The sequence below is a fragment of the Helobdella robusta genome (assembly GCF_000326865.2).
Source record: "Helobdella robusta unplaced genomic scaffold HELROscaffold_3, whole genome shotgun sequence".
Taxonomy (NCBI): domain Eukaryota; kingdom Metazoa; phylum Annelida; class Clitellata; order Rhynchobdellida; family Glossiphoniidae; genus Helobdella; species Helobdella robusta.
In genome coordinates, this window is record NW_008704501.1 from 4,951,008 (window position 1) to 4,970,245 (window position 19,238).

Consider the following 19,238-nt stretch of genomic DNA (forward strand, 5'->3'; position numbering starts at 1 on the left):
ATTCACATCTACCTACAAACAAAAACAAACACACCACAGACGGGCTTGATGAGATAGTGCAATGGTTAGAGCGCCTGCTTTTTTCGTAGCAGTTGCTGGGTTTAACTACAAGAGAGTGCCCACCTATCATGTGCAATGTGTGTAACGCGTAGAATCACACGTATTTACGTTTGATGTGTGTGTGTGTTGTGTGTGTGTGTGTGTGTGTGTGTGTGTGTGTGTGTGTGTGGTGTGTTAGTTATGTAAGTTAGTTATAAGAAAATTAACCGAAAAGCACTAAAAAATTTTAGAAAGAATAATTCATTTTTCTTAATTTTAAATCCCAATAACGCAATAATTAACGTTTAATAAGACAGAATGTGACAAAAATTCTGGTAGGCCATTAGATGTAGATGAACGTCAGAGGTGAAGGGCTAGTGATATTAATTAACATTTAAAAAAAATTAATTAACATCAATTAAAAATTAATTAGCAGTTAGTTGTCATTGAAGTTAATTAGATCTCACGAATTGATTTTCGGTATTTTAATTGATATTCTGTCATTATTTCAATCATTTTTTCCATATTACCGTCAACATCGTCTTGCATCTCCAACAAAAATTTTCCAACCAGAGACACGGCATTGTTATTATTGTATGGTTGTAGTGAGTGAGTTGTAGTCGTCATCTTCATCGTCATCTTCATCGTCATTTTCATCACTCTTTTGATCATCATACCATTTTTAGTATCATCGTTGTCATCTCGCCATCTTCATCATCATCGCTATCATCGTCATCATCATCATCATCATCATCGTCATCATCATCATAATCATCATCATCGTCATCATCATCATCTCATTTTTCTCTTTATCATCATCATCATCACCATTGCAGAAAATTTGTCTACTCAACTTGGTGAGTACCACGTGATTAATTTTAAAGTTGCTATTCACGTTGTTGTTGATGTTATTGCTGTTGTTGTTGATGTTGTTGTTGTTGATGTTGTTGCTGATGTTGTTGTTGATGTTGTTGCTGATGTTGTTGTTGATGTTGTTGATGTTAATGTTGATGTTGTTGTTTATGTGATCATTGATGTTTTTTTGCTGGTGTGGTAGTTGATGTTTGTGTGATCGTTTGCGTTGCGGTTGTAGGAGTTGTTGATGATGTCCATTGTTTTGTTTCGTGTTGTTGTCTTGTTTGTCGTAGTTGGTGTTGTTTTTGGGTGAAATTTTTTCTGTAAAGCATTTATTCAAAATTGTAATTTCATGTTTTTTTGAATGTTTAAGTGTTCACACTGTCGTGAGAGTTGTTTTGTTGTTGTTGTTGGAGTTGTTGCAGGAAATGTTATGCTATTGACTTGTCGTAACCGCCGAGTTTAACATTGAGGCAATCCTACGCAATTGATCTTGCGACTAGGATTCAGTTTCCGATTTAATTTAAAGACCAAAATGCAGGCATACAACGTGGCACACACACACAGACACAAACACACACAGACACAAACACAGACATCTACAATCACACTAAAAAAATCGATGTTTTTTCTGTCTTTAATATATACACAACTTCAATTTAAACATTTTTACGTTTTTCTTCTTTCCCTTAAAAGGATGTTTAAATGGACATTACGAAAACATTTGCGAGTTAAGTTGAGTGATTGGAATACATTGGTTGACCTAGCTGATAGGCAGATGACCGATAGTCTGTTCTTCGTACAACTCGCATAATGACCGCTACGTCGGCAATTGTGTAAAAACTTAATGAATTCACATTCAGCTATACGTACTTCATTCACTTTTAGGTGATTGTATTTCACAAGAGAGATTGTAATGTAATTAAGCAACTGATTCCATTTGAACAGTAATGCGAGATTTACTGGGCACGGTTTTGCTAGACAAATTCGACGTTGTTGAAACATTTCTGGACATTTCTGGATATTTTTGGATATTTCTTGATATTTCTTGATATTTCTGGATATTTTTGGATATTTCTGGATATATCATTAAAATATCCTCGCTGCAATTTAGTCATTCATTGGGTGAAAATTTTGTAAGGTCTAATCTAGTTAGTGTATCAAAAAATTTTAAACTCTCGTGTAAAAAAAACAAAACGAAATTGAAATAAAATCATCAATCTGGTAAAATAACCCTAGAAAATAATACAATAATTCTAGAGAATAAAAAATAATACAAACAAGCGATATTGAGGAATCACGTCAAAAAGTGCTACACAACACAATCCCAAACTATGGGATTATTATATTTTATTAACAATTTATTTTTTATTATTTTATTATTTCATCTTATTGTTATTCTATTATTCTTGACTCCGCGACCAACAAATCATTTTCGTGACTGACGGCGCTTGATTTCAATTGAAATCTAACACGTGTGCAATCCCATTAATTTTAAACGTCAGCGTTCCTACTCCTACCATCTTGTCATCTCTTTTGTTGTCGCTACTGCTACTACTACAGCTGTTACTACTGCTGCTACTACTGCTACTACTACTGCTACTACTACTACTGCTATTACTGCTGCTATTAATACTTATCTGCCAGATTGCTAAGATTCAGTGTAATTTGTTGTTGTTGGTACTGTTGTTATGGTTTCGTGTGTGTGGTGAAGTTAGTTGCATTGTTTAATGCGTTTTTTATAACGTAAGCTTATGTCGTTGCGTGTTTGTTGTGTTGTTTTCAACTGGTTGTTGCTGCCGTGCTTGCTGCTATTTTTGAGTTCAGCTTTTGTTTTTTTTAAGTTAGTGCAGTGTGTGGTTTTAATAAGACTGAATTTTTCTATTTGGAAAATTAATTTTATTTTGTTTATTTTTGTCTCTATTTTGTCTCTTATTCAGAATTAAATCTTTCAAATTTTTAGACTTTTTTGTAGTAGAATTCATTCCTGATGTTTCGTAGGTCACTATCATAAGGTTGCAGCGTTGTTAACAACGGTTACAAGTGTACCATCCACTTATTTAGTTTATTGCACGTTTCAGTCTGTAAAGCAGGCATCTTTAAACTGGCATGTGTGTTTTATATGTTGTAGCCACTTATGTAAACTGCGTTAGAAGTGGATAGCAGATGTATGGAGAGGCACCACGCAGCTGTCATTCCAGGCATTCCACGCTCTAACATTGTCAATTGATATTTGCCATAAACTCCTCTATACGTTGCATACTTTTGTTATTGCTATCGGCTAAGTTTTTTCTTGTAGAAAATGTTTTATGAATATTTTTATATCACATATTATATTATCATTTTCAACACGTCGCATGATGTGTTAAGGATGAAATTAAAAAAAAATTATTTTATTTATGAATTTTATTTTTTTTATTTTATTAAATATTTATCTCTCTATATCAGTTTTCGTTCTCTATTTATTTAGCAGGCAGATGAAAGCCGGCAGTCACATAAACCATTTCGTTTAAACCCGTTACACTTCGGTATAAATTCACTTTTATATATTTATGGTTGTGTTTATGCTAAAGTTTATTAGGATGCTTATGTTCGCCTCTATATAAATTCAAATGTTCGGTCGGTATGATCTTCTACTACTTCTTTTAATAACCATTTTATGATCTCCGTAGTTAGTTGCTAGTAGGGTAGGTGATTGGTTGTTGGTAGTGTGATTGGTTGTAGTTAAGTAGTGGTTGTTGGTAAGATAGTGTTTGGTTAAGTTTATCAGAAAAAAAAATTATTTTTCGATTTTACGTTTTTTAGCCAATTTTTTTTTCGCATTTTTTACTGTATATTAGATTAGTTTGAATGCGTTTTCCCTATTTTAACGTACATTTGTTACACATTTTTTTATCTCACAAAATTTTAAGCTGACGAGTTGATAAGAGAATGTTTATTGATGTTTGAAAGACTTTTATTTTTAGAACATTTTGATACTTTTTTATTATGATCAACCTCTCTATTGTCAGCCATTACTATCTTATTATCATTGCTAACATGCTCTTAATGAGTTCTTCGTCATCGCCAATCAACCTCGACATCGTAGCAACATCATCATCATCGTCACAGTTGTCATCATCATTGTGTTAATCATCGCCATCATCATTACATCGTTCAACGGAATCTATTTTATTATCATCATCGTCGTCATCATCATCACAAACATCCTCACAAACACCACAACTATCTCCATCTTGATGATGAACCAACAAACCTAGCATCATCATTAAGAGATTCACAGCACCATCAGTTCTTTCAATTGATGACATTTTTCATTGGATGACAAAAAACCTGTCAGTTGAAGATCACTCCTGAGACCTCCTGATACAAATTTTATGAGATTGTTTTCTTACCATTCACCTATCTACTAGCCTACCTACCTACCTACCTACCTACCTACCTACCTACCTACCTCTCTTTATATATATATATATATATATATATAAAGAGAGAAAGAGAGAAAAAAAGAGATAGAGAGAGAAAAAGAAGAGAAATAAAAAGAGACTGAGAGAAAAAAATGAGGAAGAGAAAAAAAGAGGAAGAAATTAGAATGATAAGGAGAGAGAGAAAGAGAGAGAGAAAAAGAAAGAGAGAGAGAAAAAGAAAGAGAGAGATAAATAAAACGATGAAAGGAAAGAGGGATGTAAGCCTATATTATTAGATAGTGAAAAAGTGATTCTATTTGGGAATCTTTTATCACGACCAGTCACGCTGGTGTTGTCGGGGCGAGATGAATAATTAGCCAGCAGTATGCAGACAAGCTCGAGAATCTAACATCTCCATATCTCCCCTATATACAACTTATGTAAATTTTAATGTCAGCCGGCATTTATGCCTTATTTATAAATGGAGGTTGTCAGATTTACATATCAACGTACATTAATAAGAGGTTTTGGGGTGATGCTGTTGAAATGGTGACGGAGAAGTTGTGATGAAACTTTGAATGAATAATAATCCCTGCTGATCATATTTTTAGTTTGAAGTTGCTTTCATATATTTTATGGTAATAAATAAATAAGGTTATGAAACGTGAAATTTAAAAAAAATTAAACTTTTACAAAATATAAACCTAAACAATAAACACAAACCGCATGAACCAGACGTTTAACAAAGTTTGCACATTTTGATTGTCCTCAAAGAGTAGATGAACAGAGGAGTAGAATATATGCGTAGAATGTTTCATTGTCTTTCTCTTGCATGCAGTGAGACATATCGTCTACTTGATCATTTGTCATCATCAAAAAACGCTGGCTGACGAGCTGACAATGAAGATTTCTACCGCAGAAAATGAATAATTATAATGTCAAAAATACTGTAAACAACAACAACCACTACAACCATGCTAACGACGATAACAACAGCAGCAACAGCAGCAACAACAACAGCAACCTCAACGGCATTAACAAAAAGCGATCAGAGACTAGCCAGCAGGCCGGCAATGCTAAATGCGTTTGAGTCATAAAAATTGTTAAGGATTGTTTACAGAGCATACCAGCATAAGATGCTCTGATAAGAAAGCTGTGTGAAATGAAGGCAGGATTAAATAGTTAGTCCTTCTTCATCTCCATTTTTCATTTTATTCCTTCTGTGTTTTTGCATTTTTTATGCTGAAAGTGGCTATGTATCTTTAAAGTAAAATCTTTTTTTTTATTTTTAATGCTCAATTGCATGTTATTATAAAACTTAGATTAAAATATTTTGGAAAAAATACTTTTTTCAGTTTGAAATTTTGAAAATGGTATGTAATTTAACATTGAATAATTTATAAAGAGACATAAAATGATAAAAATTTCAAATTTAACAAGAAATAAAAAAATATCAAGTTCTGGTTTGCCACAAAGGATGAAACTCTTTTCATAAATAAAAATTTTATTAAATCAAAGCAAAAAATAACTTGGTATAAATCAAGGAAAAGTGTAAGATAATGGCATTATGAAGGAATGCAACTTGAAAAAATGTCCCAAGCAGACGGTCATTTATCAAAAATTTGTGATGGCGCGAAATGAAGTCTACAATAGAATCAATGTTATCGCCGTCTAAGATGTTGCGAGACCGGACGAACACATGAGACAGCAAATGCTCCAGCCGACAATACGCACATAGGTCAAATGAAACCCTTTGCAATCACAGACACAAAAGTGGTCTACACGTACACACGCATATTTATTAATACATATGTAACATACGTTAACGTTATTAACATGTATTATCGTAAGTAAGCGCACCAATATATACCTTAAATATTATAAATATTCACTCGTCCAATTGTAACAAGAAAGGCAAAAACATGTGATGAAACGTTTTCAATGTAATGCCCATTGTACCTGACAGGCTGTGATTACACATCACGACAGATGAAGATATGGCAAAGTTTCAAGATAAAAAAAAAACATGCACTTTCCAAAATGAATTCACACACCACGGTGTTCCAAACCCAACATTTACCTACAAGTTTATTAAAGACAAAAATCACTTCTACACATATGACCACAAAAATCACATAATAAGTAGCTTTCACAATAACAAACTTATAATTATAAAACCACATTTATATACAATTATACATACACATAGAAAAATCCTTCCCAGATACACCGCATTACAAGTCATCAAGTGCACGTAAGTTCCTGTTTTTGTGACAAACAGTTGTAGCTGATATCCAGTTGTTGATTCATGGCACGACAACAAAACGTGTGTGTATGTGTATAAGTGTGTGTGTGTGTGTGCGTGTGAGTGAGTGTGTGAGTTTAAATTTTAATGAAAGCGTTTTCTTGGATAAACGGCAGTTTAATTAATAAACCGAGTGGCATACTTTATACGTTGCATTTTGTGTCAGAATTTTAAAAAGTAATTGCACCGGTAATAGGATGAAAACTGGTGGACAGAAAAAGTAGCAGAAATGTTTTTTAAAGTTCTGGGAATAGCATGTATCAGCATATGTGCACATCTTTAAACACATAAACATTTCTGTCATTACGTGTGTGATTATTTGTACGTGTGTATTTAAGTGATTATGTGTGTGTGTGTGCTTGTGTGTGTGCATTAGAAAATTGTCTGCAAACGTCTTATATCGCCCATTAAGACAGACGTTAGGTTTTCCCGCTAATGTGTCGTATCATTGTGTTTACTGTTAACATTTCCATACAAATGGACTTATTTGCCAATGTGCCTGTACGTGCTTTGTGTGTGTGCGCGTGTGTGTGTGCGCGTGCGTGTGTGTGCGTGTGTAAGAAGATCATTTTCATGTTTCATCATTTCACATTTTCAATCTCTCTTTTTATTATTAGTCTGCCTGGGCGCAGTATTTCTCTCCCTCTCTCTCTTTCTTCAATACTTGGCCACAAATCAGTAGATGCATTCAGACCATCTCAAATTTATATTTCACTATCCAATTTAAAAACAAAATAAAGTTTAAAGAGGCACCTAGCTAGTGCCTTTAAATATATTTGCCACATCAGGGTTGTTTAACAAATTTCGCTTCCCAAGTTAGTTTTCATTCATTACTATAAAGTATTGTATCTTCTCAATACTGGGATGCTGTGATTCTTTTCCAGCCCCTTTATTTTGGACCAGCTAATTTTACCCTACCAAAACGTGTTTCATTCTTGAAGAAGCATTAGAAAATAATAAGGATATAAATTCTACGAAGCCACCGACAACTCTTACTGAGAGAACAATACAGAACCATGAAGCTGGCGTTATTAGCAGTAACATACACTTGAGATGGCATAATGAAAAAATAAATGCTGGAAAGTGAAGGCAGCGTGAGGCATTAACCGTTCCAGCAACATTAGCAGGCGGGAAAACATTAGGAAATAAAATGTGCCAGGAAGGAGACTGCGTGTGCTCCTTTATTATTTTGAAGTCATTCTCCCATTGATTTAATTTGTTGATGGCTAATTTTCAATACTTTTCTTTTGAAAATTTACTATTTTTGTAAAAAATTAATTTGTTTTCTAAAAAAATATAGTTAAAACTCAAGCGTTTAATTTAGTTAAGAGAGGAGGATGAGTGTGTTCTAAGGTTTTTTGAAAATTATCTTGGCAGATTTAGAAGTTTTTGTCTTTTTCACTTGTTTTTTTCTTCTCAAAAAACAAAAAATTCAAACTAACGCAAATTTTTGACTCATTCTCGCATCTTCAGTATGACGCCTGACTATAATGACGTTCTAATCAATCTTTGAAGTCGAAATGCAATCTTTTGAAATGTTTCTGATCAATTTAATTGTAACCATCCTAATTTCAAGAACATAAAATAATTGGAAAGATAATGAATACTTTTAGATAAAATGAAAATAAAAAAATGATGACGATGATAGCGTTAGAATACGTATGATGAAGAAGATGATATGAATAATTACAAATCGAAGATAGAGCGCCTACGCAAAATGCACACTCCTAAAATAAAACGTCCCTATTCATCTCCCACTTCTCCTAGCCTTACAACCAACCCACTTTAAATGCTCCATTGCATTCTATATCGGAGATTATACACATATATAAGGTAACTAAAAAAAGTATATATGTATTATATATATATATAAATATATATATATAAATATATATATATAGAGAGAGAGAGAGAGAGAAAGAGAGAGAGCCATGCCATTCCCTGTTTCTCCATGCGTCTAAGGCAGTAGTGGACTAATTTACTTACGACTCAACAGTAGTTCACTCATATCAGCGTGTGTATGCATGGTTGCTTCACGATGAATTTCAACCATAAATTGTTTCCTAGCTGATAATAGCAGTTTATATTTCAATTACCTTCTGTTCAACGACAAAATTTTTTTTCTAGTTTGGATTCTAGCAAGTTCATATAAAAAATTTTAGATTTTAGTTCGACTCTGTTTGAAAACCTAATAGTTGTTTCAATGTCTTTAACCGATTTTTAATTACATATTAATTTCAAATGTCATATATAGAATTTACAATACTTTCCGTCATTGAACTATACTAATTTATTTATCATTTTCAGCTGTTTGAGATGTTTTTAATCTTTTGAGAGGCCTCCATTCCTTAAAAAACAATTTTACAAAAATATTTTTCAACTTGAAGACCTCTGGTAACAAAAACAATTATACAGAAAATGTTTAATAGAAAAAAATAAAAGCCCACAAAGGACAATTGGTCTTTTTTTTAAAGATTTCTAAGTAAATATTTTTTTGAAAAATAGTTAAATAACAAAAGTAATTTTGAATCTCAATAAAGATAAAAATATAATAAATATAAATAAAAATTAATTAAGAATAATGGAAAAATTATTCTTTCAATCATAAAAATGTCAAAAAAAAGTTTCTAATTTTGATTAATAAATTTTTTTTGAAAATTTAGGCACCCTTTTGTAAATTTAATTTTCCGGCTGATTAAATTTCAACATGAATGACATTTTGCCTGCTTTAAATTTTTGTTCAATGCTTTTGTAATTTAATTTTCAGAAAAAAATTGAAAAAATGAATTTAAATTAACTAATAAAAAACATCTCAAATGTATGAAAAAATCTCATGAAATCATATAATCAAAATATCATAAAACTAAGCATAAAAAAACAAAGTTTAGTTTGATATAAAACACCAGCTATGTGTTCATTGTTCCTATAATGTGATAACTTTTCAATGATACATTCAATCGTAAATCAGTAAAATGTGAGTTTATATAAAAAAAGCGTAATAAATTATAAAAAGAAATATAATAAGAATGTAATAAAAAATCTAATAGAACTTTCAGGCGTTAAAAAAATCACATATTGTGATGTGACTGAAAAATGAATGTTTTATTTCCTGTTGAAAGCCATTCAAAAATAATTTTAAATCCTATTTTATGAGTGGTTGGTTGTAATGAAAAAAAAATAAGATTTATTTTTATCAAAATAATTTTTTTTAAATTTATCATTTGAATTTTGGTACGAGGTTGTATCTTTGTATTGTTCATTGATGAATCTTTCAAGGTTAATGTTAAACATTTCAAACATTAAATAAATTTTACAAAACTTCTCTAGACAAAACAAATAATTTCGAAAAATGAACAGAAATGGCAGACGTAAACTGGAAGGAAATTTTCAACAAATTTTCACCAAACATTGTAAAAACTAGAATAAACTTAAACAAAAGCAAACGAGAGAATGATGCTAATCCAATAATGTTAATGATAAGTTGTGCCAAGTCAATATCTACCTCTATCTGAAGCAACATTAATTGTCTTACTCCGAGGCTGTTGAAAAAAAATTCTAAATCTGAATAAAAAAACAATTTCATAAATTTTATTATTATTTTTATGTGCATAACATTGTTATTAGTGCAGTTATCTTTATTGATAGTAATTTTAGACATATATGTTGTTATTGTTGCTGTTATGTTGCAGTTTGAGACCTGCAACAAAGATTGCCTCGACAGGACTGTAGATAGGCAGTTGGCAGATGATGACTTTTAAATTTAAATTTTATTTTTATTTGAAAAATATAGTATTAAACTGAAATTTTTAAGAAAAACTTTTAAAAAATATTAAACAAAAAAATATTTTTTTAAATTTTTCAGAATTTTTAAAAATTTCATGCCAACAAAACTTAATAAGATGGTAAATAAACAATGATAATATTAGATCGATAGCTCGGCAAAAGTTGCGCAGCGTGTTGGCGACGAGATGTTGGCAACATGTTGCAGAAAGTGCCTATCATAGAGACATAACACGCCTCAAATGCTGCATTGTCATTTCTTTATGTTCCTCTATTATGAATGTGTATATGTTCTTTTGTTGGGTTGAATGTGTGTGTGTGTGTGTGTGCGTGTTGTGTGTGTTGTGTGTGTGTGTGTGTGTTTAAAATGATTGTTCAATAAAAGAGTGAAATCAACATGTGCAGGCAATAAAATGGAAAGTCACATAATTAAGTTGTTAATCTATTATTGGCTCATTTGAAGTAAAAAAATTACTTGCAATTTCTTTTTGTTAATTTTTATTCAGTCAGTTCTTTGTTAGTTTCTATTCATCCTATTCCGTTATAAATCAAACCTTTCAGAGGAATGACAGAAACTAAATGAATGCGAACCATGGGATAAAAAGTTGAAGATGGAGATGTTGAGGATGGTCGGTGCAAGTGGGAACAAAATGTTGTACGCGATAAAATGACATGAATGAAATTATCTTTTTATGTACCTCTCAGGTCCGTGCTCCCCTATTGATCTGCGTGCACTATTTGCCAATCTCTAAATGTCTTATCATAAGATTTGTACTTTTGCCGATGTATGTATGTTTGCATCTGCGTGTGATGTATGTGATGTTTGTACTTCATACTCATGCATGTACGTGTATTGGCATTAAAAAAGCATTCTCTGTGCATGTCGAAGCTTAATTTTGCACGTGTGTGGATGATCGTGTAATGTTCAGCAGACGAAAATGTTGGCAACCTTTAAATTTATATAAAAAACAAAATACTTGATCAAGATAGTTGAAAAATGAAATTTTTAAGTGTTGAACTTTTGAAATGTTAAATTTTTCAACTTGAAAATTAATGCTCGAAAGAAACTTCGACGAGCGTAAGGAGTTGGTGCCTGTGTTAACAACCTCGAAATGCCTTAAAATTCATTTTCTAAAAAGAACGAGACACAAAAGTTTTAAAAATTTTATACAGTAGCAAACATTTAAAACAAACTTTTTAATCAATTATTATTATCTGCAACAAAAATACATCAACCCGTAAATTTTATTTATTCATTCATTAAAAATATGAAAATAACTTTATGAAAATCAGAAAACTTTTACAAAGCAGTTTATCGAGTTTAGCAAAATATTAATTAGTCCGCTAATTTATATGTGTGTCAAAAAACCCTTACTAAATAAAATTAGGGCCTAAGGGGCATTCGCAGCCGTCTAAACATGAACCAGCAACAAATTGCTTATCGTCATTTTATACCTCGATCGGAATACTGGCAAGATTGAAGCATCAATTTTGCAAGAAGTCATACTTGGCTCTCTGGTTGGTTTGCGTGGAAGAACGCTCTCTTGCATTTTTCATTGTGCCCGTTTTTTGTTTTCGTTCATTCGAAATTTTTGTAGGATGTGTGTCATCATACGGAAATTCTCAAATTTCAACTAAAAACTCAATCGCCGTGAAACAGAAATTAACTTTCGCCTGCTTTTTTTAAGATTGTTTGTCTTACATAAATTGTGAACTTTTTGAAGAATGTGTAATTTTCTTAAGTTTATCACGAAAAACACAACACTGAACAATATTAAAAAAAAATTATAATCAATTATAATAAAAAAAACTATATAACTGCAAAGTTGCAAGACGCACAACGGTCATCATATTCTTCCTCCAGTTTTACCGCCCGAAGCACTAACAAAGTTCAACATTTACCACGAAAGCAAACAAATCGAAACAATTTTTTCATATAAACGTCCTACAAGAGTTCGATGGACAGAACATGGCCACTCAAATTTTTTTTCAGCGTGCATCGGCCATCACGAATCAGCCACGAGTCAAACTAATGAAGTCGACACGAATATTTCCAAATGAAATTTTCTCCATTTTTTAAAGGAACAAAGTTAAAGTTCACTTCTTTCATTATGAAACAATTTTATTATCAATTTTTAAAAAATTGTCTTTTTCAATAAAGGTAATTCTTTCTTATTAAAACTTCATTAATTTCTAAGTTTTGTGGAATTTCGTCTATAATTTTTAAATAATAATATAATAATAAAGTTTGAATATAACGTGCATTGATATTCTCAAATCAGGTTGATAAACTTTAAACATTAATATAACAATGTTTTTGTGTGTTTGTTTGTTTGTTTGTGTGAATGTGAGTGTGTGTGTGTGCGTGTGTGTGTGTTAACAAAGCTCTCACACAACTGCACCAAACCGCGCAATGCTTCATAATGAATCGACTGTGTGACTTTTTCTGTAAAATGCAATCAAAGTGGGCTTACATGTGCAGGTTACTCATAAATTTGTCATCATCATCAGATTTTCATTACTATCGTCATTGCCAATATCAATTACATTGTCAACATCGTCTTCGTCAACATTATTATATGATTACCGTGAAAATCTTTCATCATTTTTTTTTTCAAAATTTTCTGTCATTTTAGTTCTCCTTTACAAATCATTAATTTTGATTTTGTAGTCTATATGCTGTACATTACATCTATCATCGAGACACTTGTCGAGTTGTAGTCTGAATTGTCAGGCTAATGTGATTAAATACCGATGTAGTAATGTAATCAACATCATCGTCATCATAGTCACCATCACTGTCATATCACCACCGTCATGATTGGCATTATTATTATTATTGCAATCATCATCATCATCATCACATCAACATCAACATCAAATATCATCATCATCATCCTCACCAACAACACCACCATCATCATCATCATCATCATCATCATTGTTGATATCATTATTATTATTATCATCATCGTCATCATCGTCATCATCGTCGTCGTCGTCATCACCATCATTAAGATTATCATCAATCCTTACGGCACCAGCATTATCAATTTTACTAGAAAATTTTCAATTTTTAAAACAAACTTATGAATTTAGTACAGCTAGCGGGGGTATTAAACATGAAAAATATCTCTATGGCTTAGCCAAATAATCCTATTATATTTGCGCGTATTTTTTGTGTATTATTAATTTTCGGTATCTTTTTTAGGTATCATTCAGATAGTTTTGTGTATCATTTAGGTATTTTTGCGAGCATATTTTTTGAAAAACTTTGTCAGATTTCAGATTAGCATATGCAAATTTTACAATTTTGAATAAGTTTGAATATGTAATTTTCGTTCTTAAGCGCTCAGGCTTCTTTGTATGACAACCAGAATTTTTATTGTCCGCATATTTTTGTTTTTTATTCATTGTTTCTTCAATTTTATCTCATATTTAACTAAATATTTAAAAACTGAAGCAAAATTATTTGAATTTATAAAGAACGAACAATGCACTGGCACCCTGACTTGTTTCCCTTCCTACAAAATATCTCGTGACATCTTCCTTGCTATAAAAAGACCAACATATTTATTTACAAATATTTCTAATTTGGACCATTATTATAGAAAACTACTGACGTAAATACATAAGTAAATGAAGAAATAAATAGACAAATAAACAAAAAAGAAAAAAATACAAACACCAAAAGAACAACCACAACAACAACCACACTATTAAAAACAGCTGTTGTTGTCGTTGTTAGGGTTTCAACAGAATAAAAAAAAGCCACAAAAACCAAATGACGTCATCCTGCGGCGATGCGGCAGAATAATAAGATCGAGCTGAAGGGCGCTATGTAAATATGACGTCATCAAACAGGGATGTGATGTCACGATGTAATAACACGAGAACTTCTTTCTTTAAACGTTTTTATTTCGTTGTTTCTGAAAACGAAAATGAAAATGAATAAAGCATGAAGTAAGAACATTCGATAATAAACTGGAATCAGGCGGCTAATCGCAAAAACAAACAGAAAGTGTGCGCAAATGACGTTGATTATAATCATATGGAGACATCTTGTTTTTTTTTTGCTTGTGCTTGTTGTTGTTGTTGTGTTGCTGTTGTTGTTTCGAATGCTTTATTTGTTGTTTTTGTTTGGGTGCAATGATATTGTTGATGATGGTGACAACTACAACGACGACGATGATGATGGTGGTGATGTTGGTGATAATGAAGAAGACGATGTAGACGTGGTGATGAAAACGAAACAGAAATTGATGATAATGACGTTGATGATGTGGACGCCTATAATACTGACTGAGAATATTAATGATGGATGGTGTTAATAAACAATTTTGGTAGAGGATTTTACTGAAAGAATTAGAAAGTTTTTTTTTGTTATACATAAACATAAGTTTTTTTAGTATGTTGAATTAAGAGAACATGGTTTTGTTGTAAAATTTTTTGAATTCAAATATTTTTATGGCCGATATTTTGTTTGAATGAGAAAATTAACAGAAATTTATTTAGTACGTTGCTGAAACAATGAGGCTGGAAAAAAAATAAAATCATAAATAAAATTTTTGCAAAAGATAGAAGCCTTGTTTGCGAGCGAAGAAATAACTTTTTGAAAACCTGTTTTATATCTCAGAAGGTTGGCACTGCATTGTGACCAACAAGAAGCTAGGTCAGTCGGTGTTCGTCCATCTCATGTTCTACAACGTCCACTGCTCTTCTCTGTTCATACTAAGGTTCTATTTATGATATGTTCATTTGTTGTTCGTTCCTTAGATTGTTTGTTCGTTCGTTCGTCTTGGTGTTCGTTTGTAATGATTTACCAACAAAGACGTTCAAAATTATTATTTCTATTGCCATGTTTGAAGTTGACAAAGGAACTGGAAAAATTTTTCAAATTAAAATAATAAAAAATAGAATTTTTGAATGATGTGCATTTGAATTATTGAAATTAAAACATACTTTTTCAAGAAAGTTTAACGTTCCAATATCAAGATTATTTAATATTTTTTTTAATCAGTACAAACGTAACTTTTGCTCCGAAATTTTTTCATCCGCCGACATGTTTTTTATCTTCATTGAACATATTTTTATTTTAAAACTTTCGAGGCCTGTTTTGACAGCTTTTGTAGCTTAAAAATGGCATGTAGAGAAGGAAATTTATGCCCGACATGACTGCACCGGCGTCATTTGCATAAACACACTTCTCCAAGTTCTTCCCGCTTTCTAGTTAAATTTTACGATGAGAGTGCAAATGTAAATGTTCATCAAGAGAAGATTTCGGCACCGCATTCAGTTCAAGCTGCTTTTTGTGAATTTTTCATTATTTTAATACGTTTTAAAGCAAGTTTTCTATTCCTATTTCATTTTTAAATTTTTTTTGTGACATATATAAATAAATATTTTGCTTGATTTTTAATTGTGTACTTGCCAACCGTTCCAGATTGGATTCGGTGGTTCTGTTGTGCTGCATCTCAATGTCTGCAAGACGCAAATAATCAGTCTTTCCATTAGTAGAAAATGTTGAGTGTCTTTTATTGAGAGATATCTGGATCTCCGTGATCCGCTCTTGAGAGGACAAATGTTGGCAAGTAGGCCATGTCTTGTGTGTGATAATCTTCAAATAGAAAAAGTTACACCTCTTTCGTTCATTTAAGTCGATAGTTTTAAACAGTTCAAATGCGGAATTTAAAATTTAGCATTACGATTATTTTGAATTTGTTAACAAATGAAACAAAACTGCTGAAAACTGATGCCATTCGTTCGAACAAAATAATTTTCAGTTGTGTTTTTATGTAAAGAAGCTAGTTCTCAGAAAATATTTGCGTAACTTAACTTTATGTATCACTGTAATGTACATACGTTCCTATATTTTGTTCATTTTTCCAAAAACTAGCAAATAGATTTTTTCTAAGAATGTGCAAATAATTCGTTCATTTCTAATCAGCTGCAAAGAATTGTTGGAAGAAAATGTAGGAACGCAACGTGGAAAGTACCGCGTAAGTCCTCCGACGGATGTGATATGATTACTCTTGACTTATTCATTTATCTTCTCAGGCAGATCTAATTCAATCATCTCACGGAAAGTCTCTTCGCACCTCCAAGAACACTTTCTGTTTCTCAGCACTCGTTCGCAAAGAAACAAGAAAATATATGTCTATTGCAATTTATTTAAAAGATAATTTTAAACAATTTTCACAACTTAAATCCCAAATTATTTACAATTTCCAACTGAAATTACTCATACGTATTAACTCTCCAAAAAATTTCATAAAACTTCTCTACAATCACCACGTACGTATCACCACGTACGTATGTTTACTTAATAGAACTTTAGCATGTTGTGTGAGTGTGTATGTGAGTTTACAATGTACATTGTGTGTATTTCTCCGTTGCACATGTGGCATGTGTGTGTGGCGGGCGACCATGCCGCCGACCATTTAATATTTTATGCACTTCTCAGAAAAGAGGATAGCTCATAAAATGAAATGTAACAAACTGACCGTATCTCATGTCTTGCACGGATAAATTGTTCAGTTGTTTGCCTCTGTGTGTGTGTGCGCGCGCGTGTGTGTGTGTGTGTGTCAAGGCAGCAAAATGTTAAATAAATTTTTAGCAATATTAATAAGAGCGTTCATGTGAATGTGGCAACAGTTTTAATGTGTTTTCGGTTTTTGATAGTTGTTTGCTACATAATTTTGTTTAATTTTTATTGGCGTACAAATTGCAGTTTTAGATTACAAATTGTTTTGAATTTTAAATTATGTTCATTTTAAATAACTTAATCCCTAAGGTATAAATAATTTTTCGAATGAAAATTTTTTTAGAAGATTAAATGCCATATTGATACTATGAACATTTTTCAAAATTATGATTTAAATTCTCTATAACTCTCTACTAATACATCCGTTCATGTTCCACTCAATTTTGATATTTGAAGTTATTGTTAACAACATAAAAAAAACACAATATGAATAAATGATTTGTCTTATATACTTTCAGTGCCACACCTGTTTCGCAATTATCAGTTGTCCAACAAAGTTTATAGGTTACAAAGTTCAACTGGTTCGATCACCTAGAGTAACACGACTAACATTAGCCTTGTGAAATTTAGGTTTCATCACTTCTCTTCAGCCAGGTGTTCGTTTAATGTTGATCGTTTAACAAAATTACACTTTGAATAATTAAACTCATTCTTACAGCAAGATCACAAAGCGTTGGCTGTGGAATTAAAAAGTTAAAACAATTGATTAGTTGCATGGAAAAAAGGCTAAAAAATTCAAAATGTGATTAGCAAATAAGGAATCACAACACTATCGAGACTATTTAAAAATAAGACAAAAAATAATCAAACAACTTTCCTGACGATAAATCAAAAGAAGCAATAACGTCACGATATTAATAATCATAGCATGAATTATATTCACTTCACAGATCACTGACCCAACTCAACCAAACTCAACCCAACACATCGATATAAACTGCACTGAAGTTTCACAAAAGGTTAATTTAAATTTATCACTACAATTAATGCCGTCGTAACCAGAGCTGATGAAATGTTGAGGTGACGTTGACCGCTAGATGCAGTATTAGTTGTTGGCCGGTAGATGGGGCTTAAAAACTTGGCCAGTGCAAATTTTAAGTTGCATTCCAACCAATTCATTCCATGCGTTATTATTGCTTCACAAACGATCTCTGTCTTTTCTCAATAGTGATAAACAAAAAAATGTTGCCATCAGATGAATGATTGATTAGGTATGCGAATGAATATATTTGGATAATAAATAATTTAAGCAAACATATGTGTGCTTCAGTTTGTGTGATTTGTGTGTTTTGTCGTGTGTGTTGCGTGTAGTGTGTTGTGTGTGAGTGTTTATATGTGTGTGTGTGTAGAAATAGAAATTTGCTGCATTTGTTTTAAATGTTTAGTCAAAATATTTGTATCTTTGATTTTGTGAAATCTTCTTCCAATGTATATTCAACCTAATAAATAAAAGCCTCTGCTTTGATCTTTCGAAAAAATTCCCAGGAACGTAACGGCGCGGAATTTATTCTTCTGTCGCTTGGCACTTTGAAGTGTCGTCTTTTATTCCTTTATTGAGTTTACCTTCCTTCAACCACTGCACATGAAAGGGACGACGCAAATGCAATTGACGTATGAATTCGCGCGTGCCATTTTCAACAAAGTGTTTGTCATATTTGCTCGGCAAATTTTTTTTTATAAAAATCGTATTTCAATTGGAAAAAAATGTTATTTTTCAGTATTTTAGAAATTACAGTGAAAAATTGTTTATAGGACATTAAGTTTGTGAGTTTTTTTTTTAAATTTCATATCTAATAAGAACGTTTTGCTCATCTCGTCAAATGTTTTCAAAAGAATAGAAATAATTTCTGACTGCTGCCAAAGCCACAGATGAGTTATTGCATAATTTTTTTTAATTTCGTACATCCACATATGACGTCTCATTTTGAAAAAGGAAGTTTTTTTCACTGTCTTTCTGTCTGTCATTTATTTAATCCCTCTAAATCCAATGCTGGTCTGAATGTAGTTAGCTGATGAGAAGGAAATAAGCTCGGATTTCAAATGACTTTTGGAAATATTTTTTCAAGTTTTTTTTTTAATTAATATTTAAGTAATATGGAGAGTTTTTTTGTTTGTGATCTTCTGAATGTTGAATAATTTTATAATAGATTAATTGTGATTGGACATTAAGACTGACAAGCTATGTAAATCTTTATTTGGAGTTCTGTTAGAAGTATCATTTGTAAAGTTTGAGGCGCAATGACCTTTAGGAATTTTTATATCACCTTTAATTTATTTTATCAATAAAATATACAAATACGATCAAATA

The 19,238-nt window shown here is 31.7% G+C and overlaps 2 protein-coding genes across 2 annotated transcripts; both read right to left on the reverse strand.

The window, feature by feature from the left end:
* Positions 1–382: 382 nt before the first annotated feature.
* On the reverse strand, positions 383–2,417 carry HELRODRAFT_161490 (hypothetical protein; the record flags this gene model as incomplete). Its single annotated transcript, XM_009021405.1, has 4 exons — positions 383–413; positions 894–1,084; positions 1,768–1,951; positions 2,368–2,417. 4 exons carry the CDS (start codon positions 2,415–2,417, stop codon positions 383–385), a joined length of 456 nt encoding a protein of 151 aa, XP_009019653.1.
* A 13,064-nt stretch (positions 2,418–15,481) lies between these two features.
* Positions 15,482–18,853, reverse strand: HELRODRAFT_161491 (hypothetical protein; the record flags this gene model as incomplete). Its single annotated transcript, XM_009021406.1, has 4 exons — positions 15,482–15,612; positions 15,814–15,954; positions 16,890–16,933; positions 18,783–18,853. The coding sequence occupies 4 exons, from the start codon at positions 18,851–18,853 to the stop codon at positions 15,482–15,484; spliced, it is 387 nt and encodes a 128-aa protein (XP_009019654.1).
* Positions 18,854–19,238: the final 385 nt, after the last annotated feature.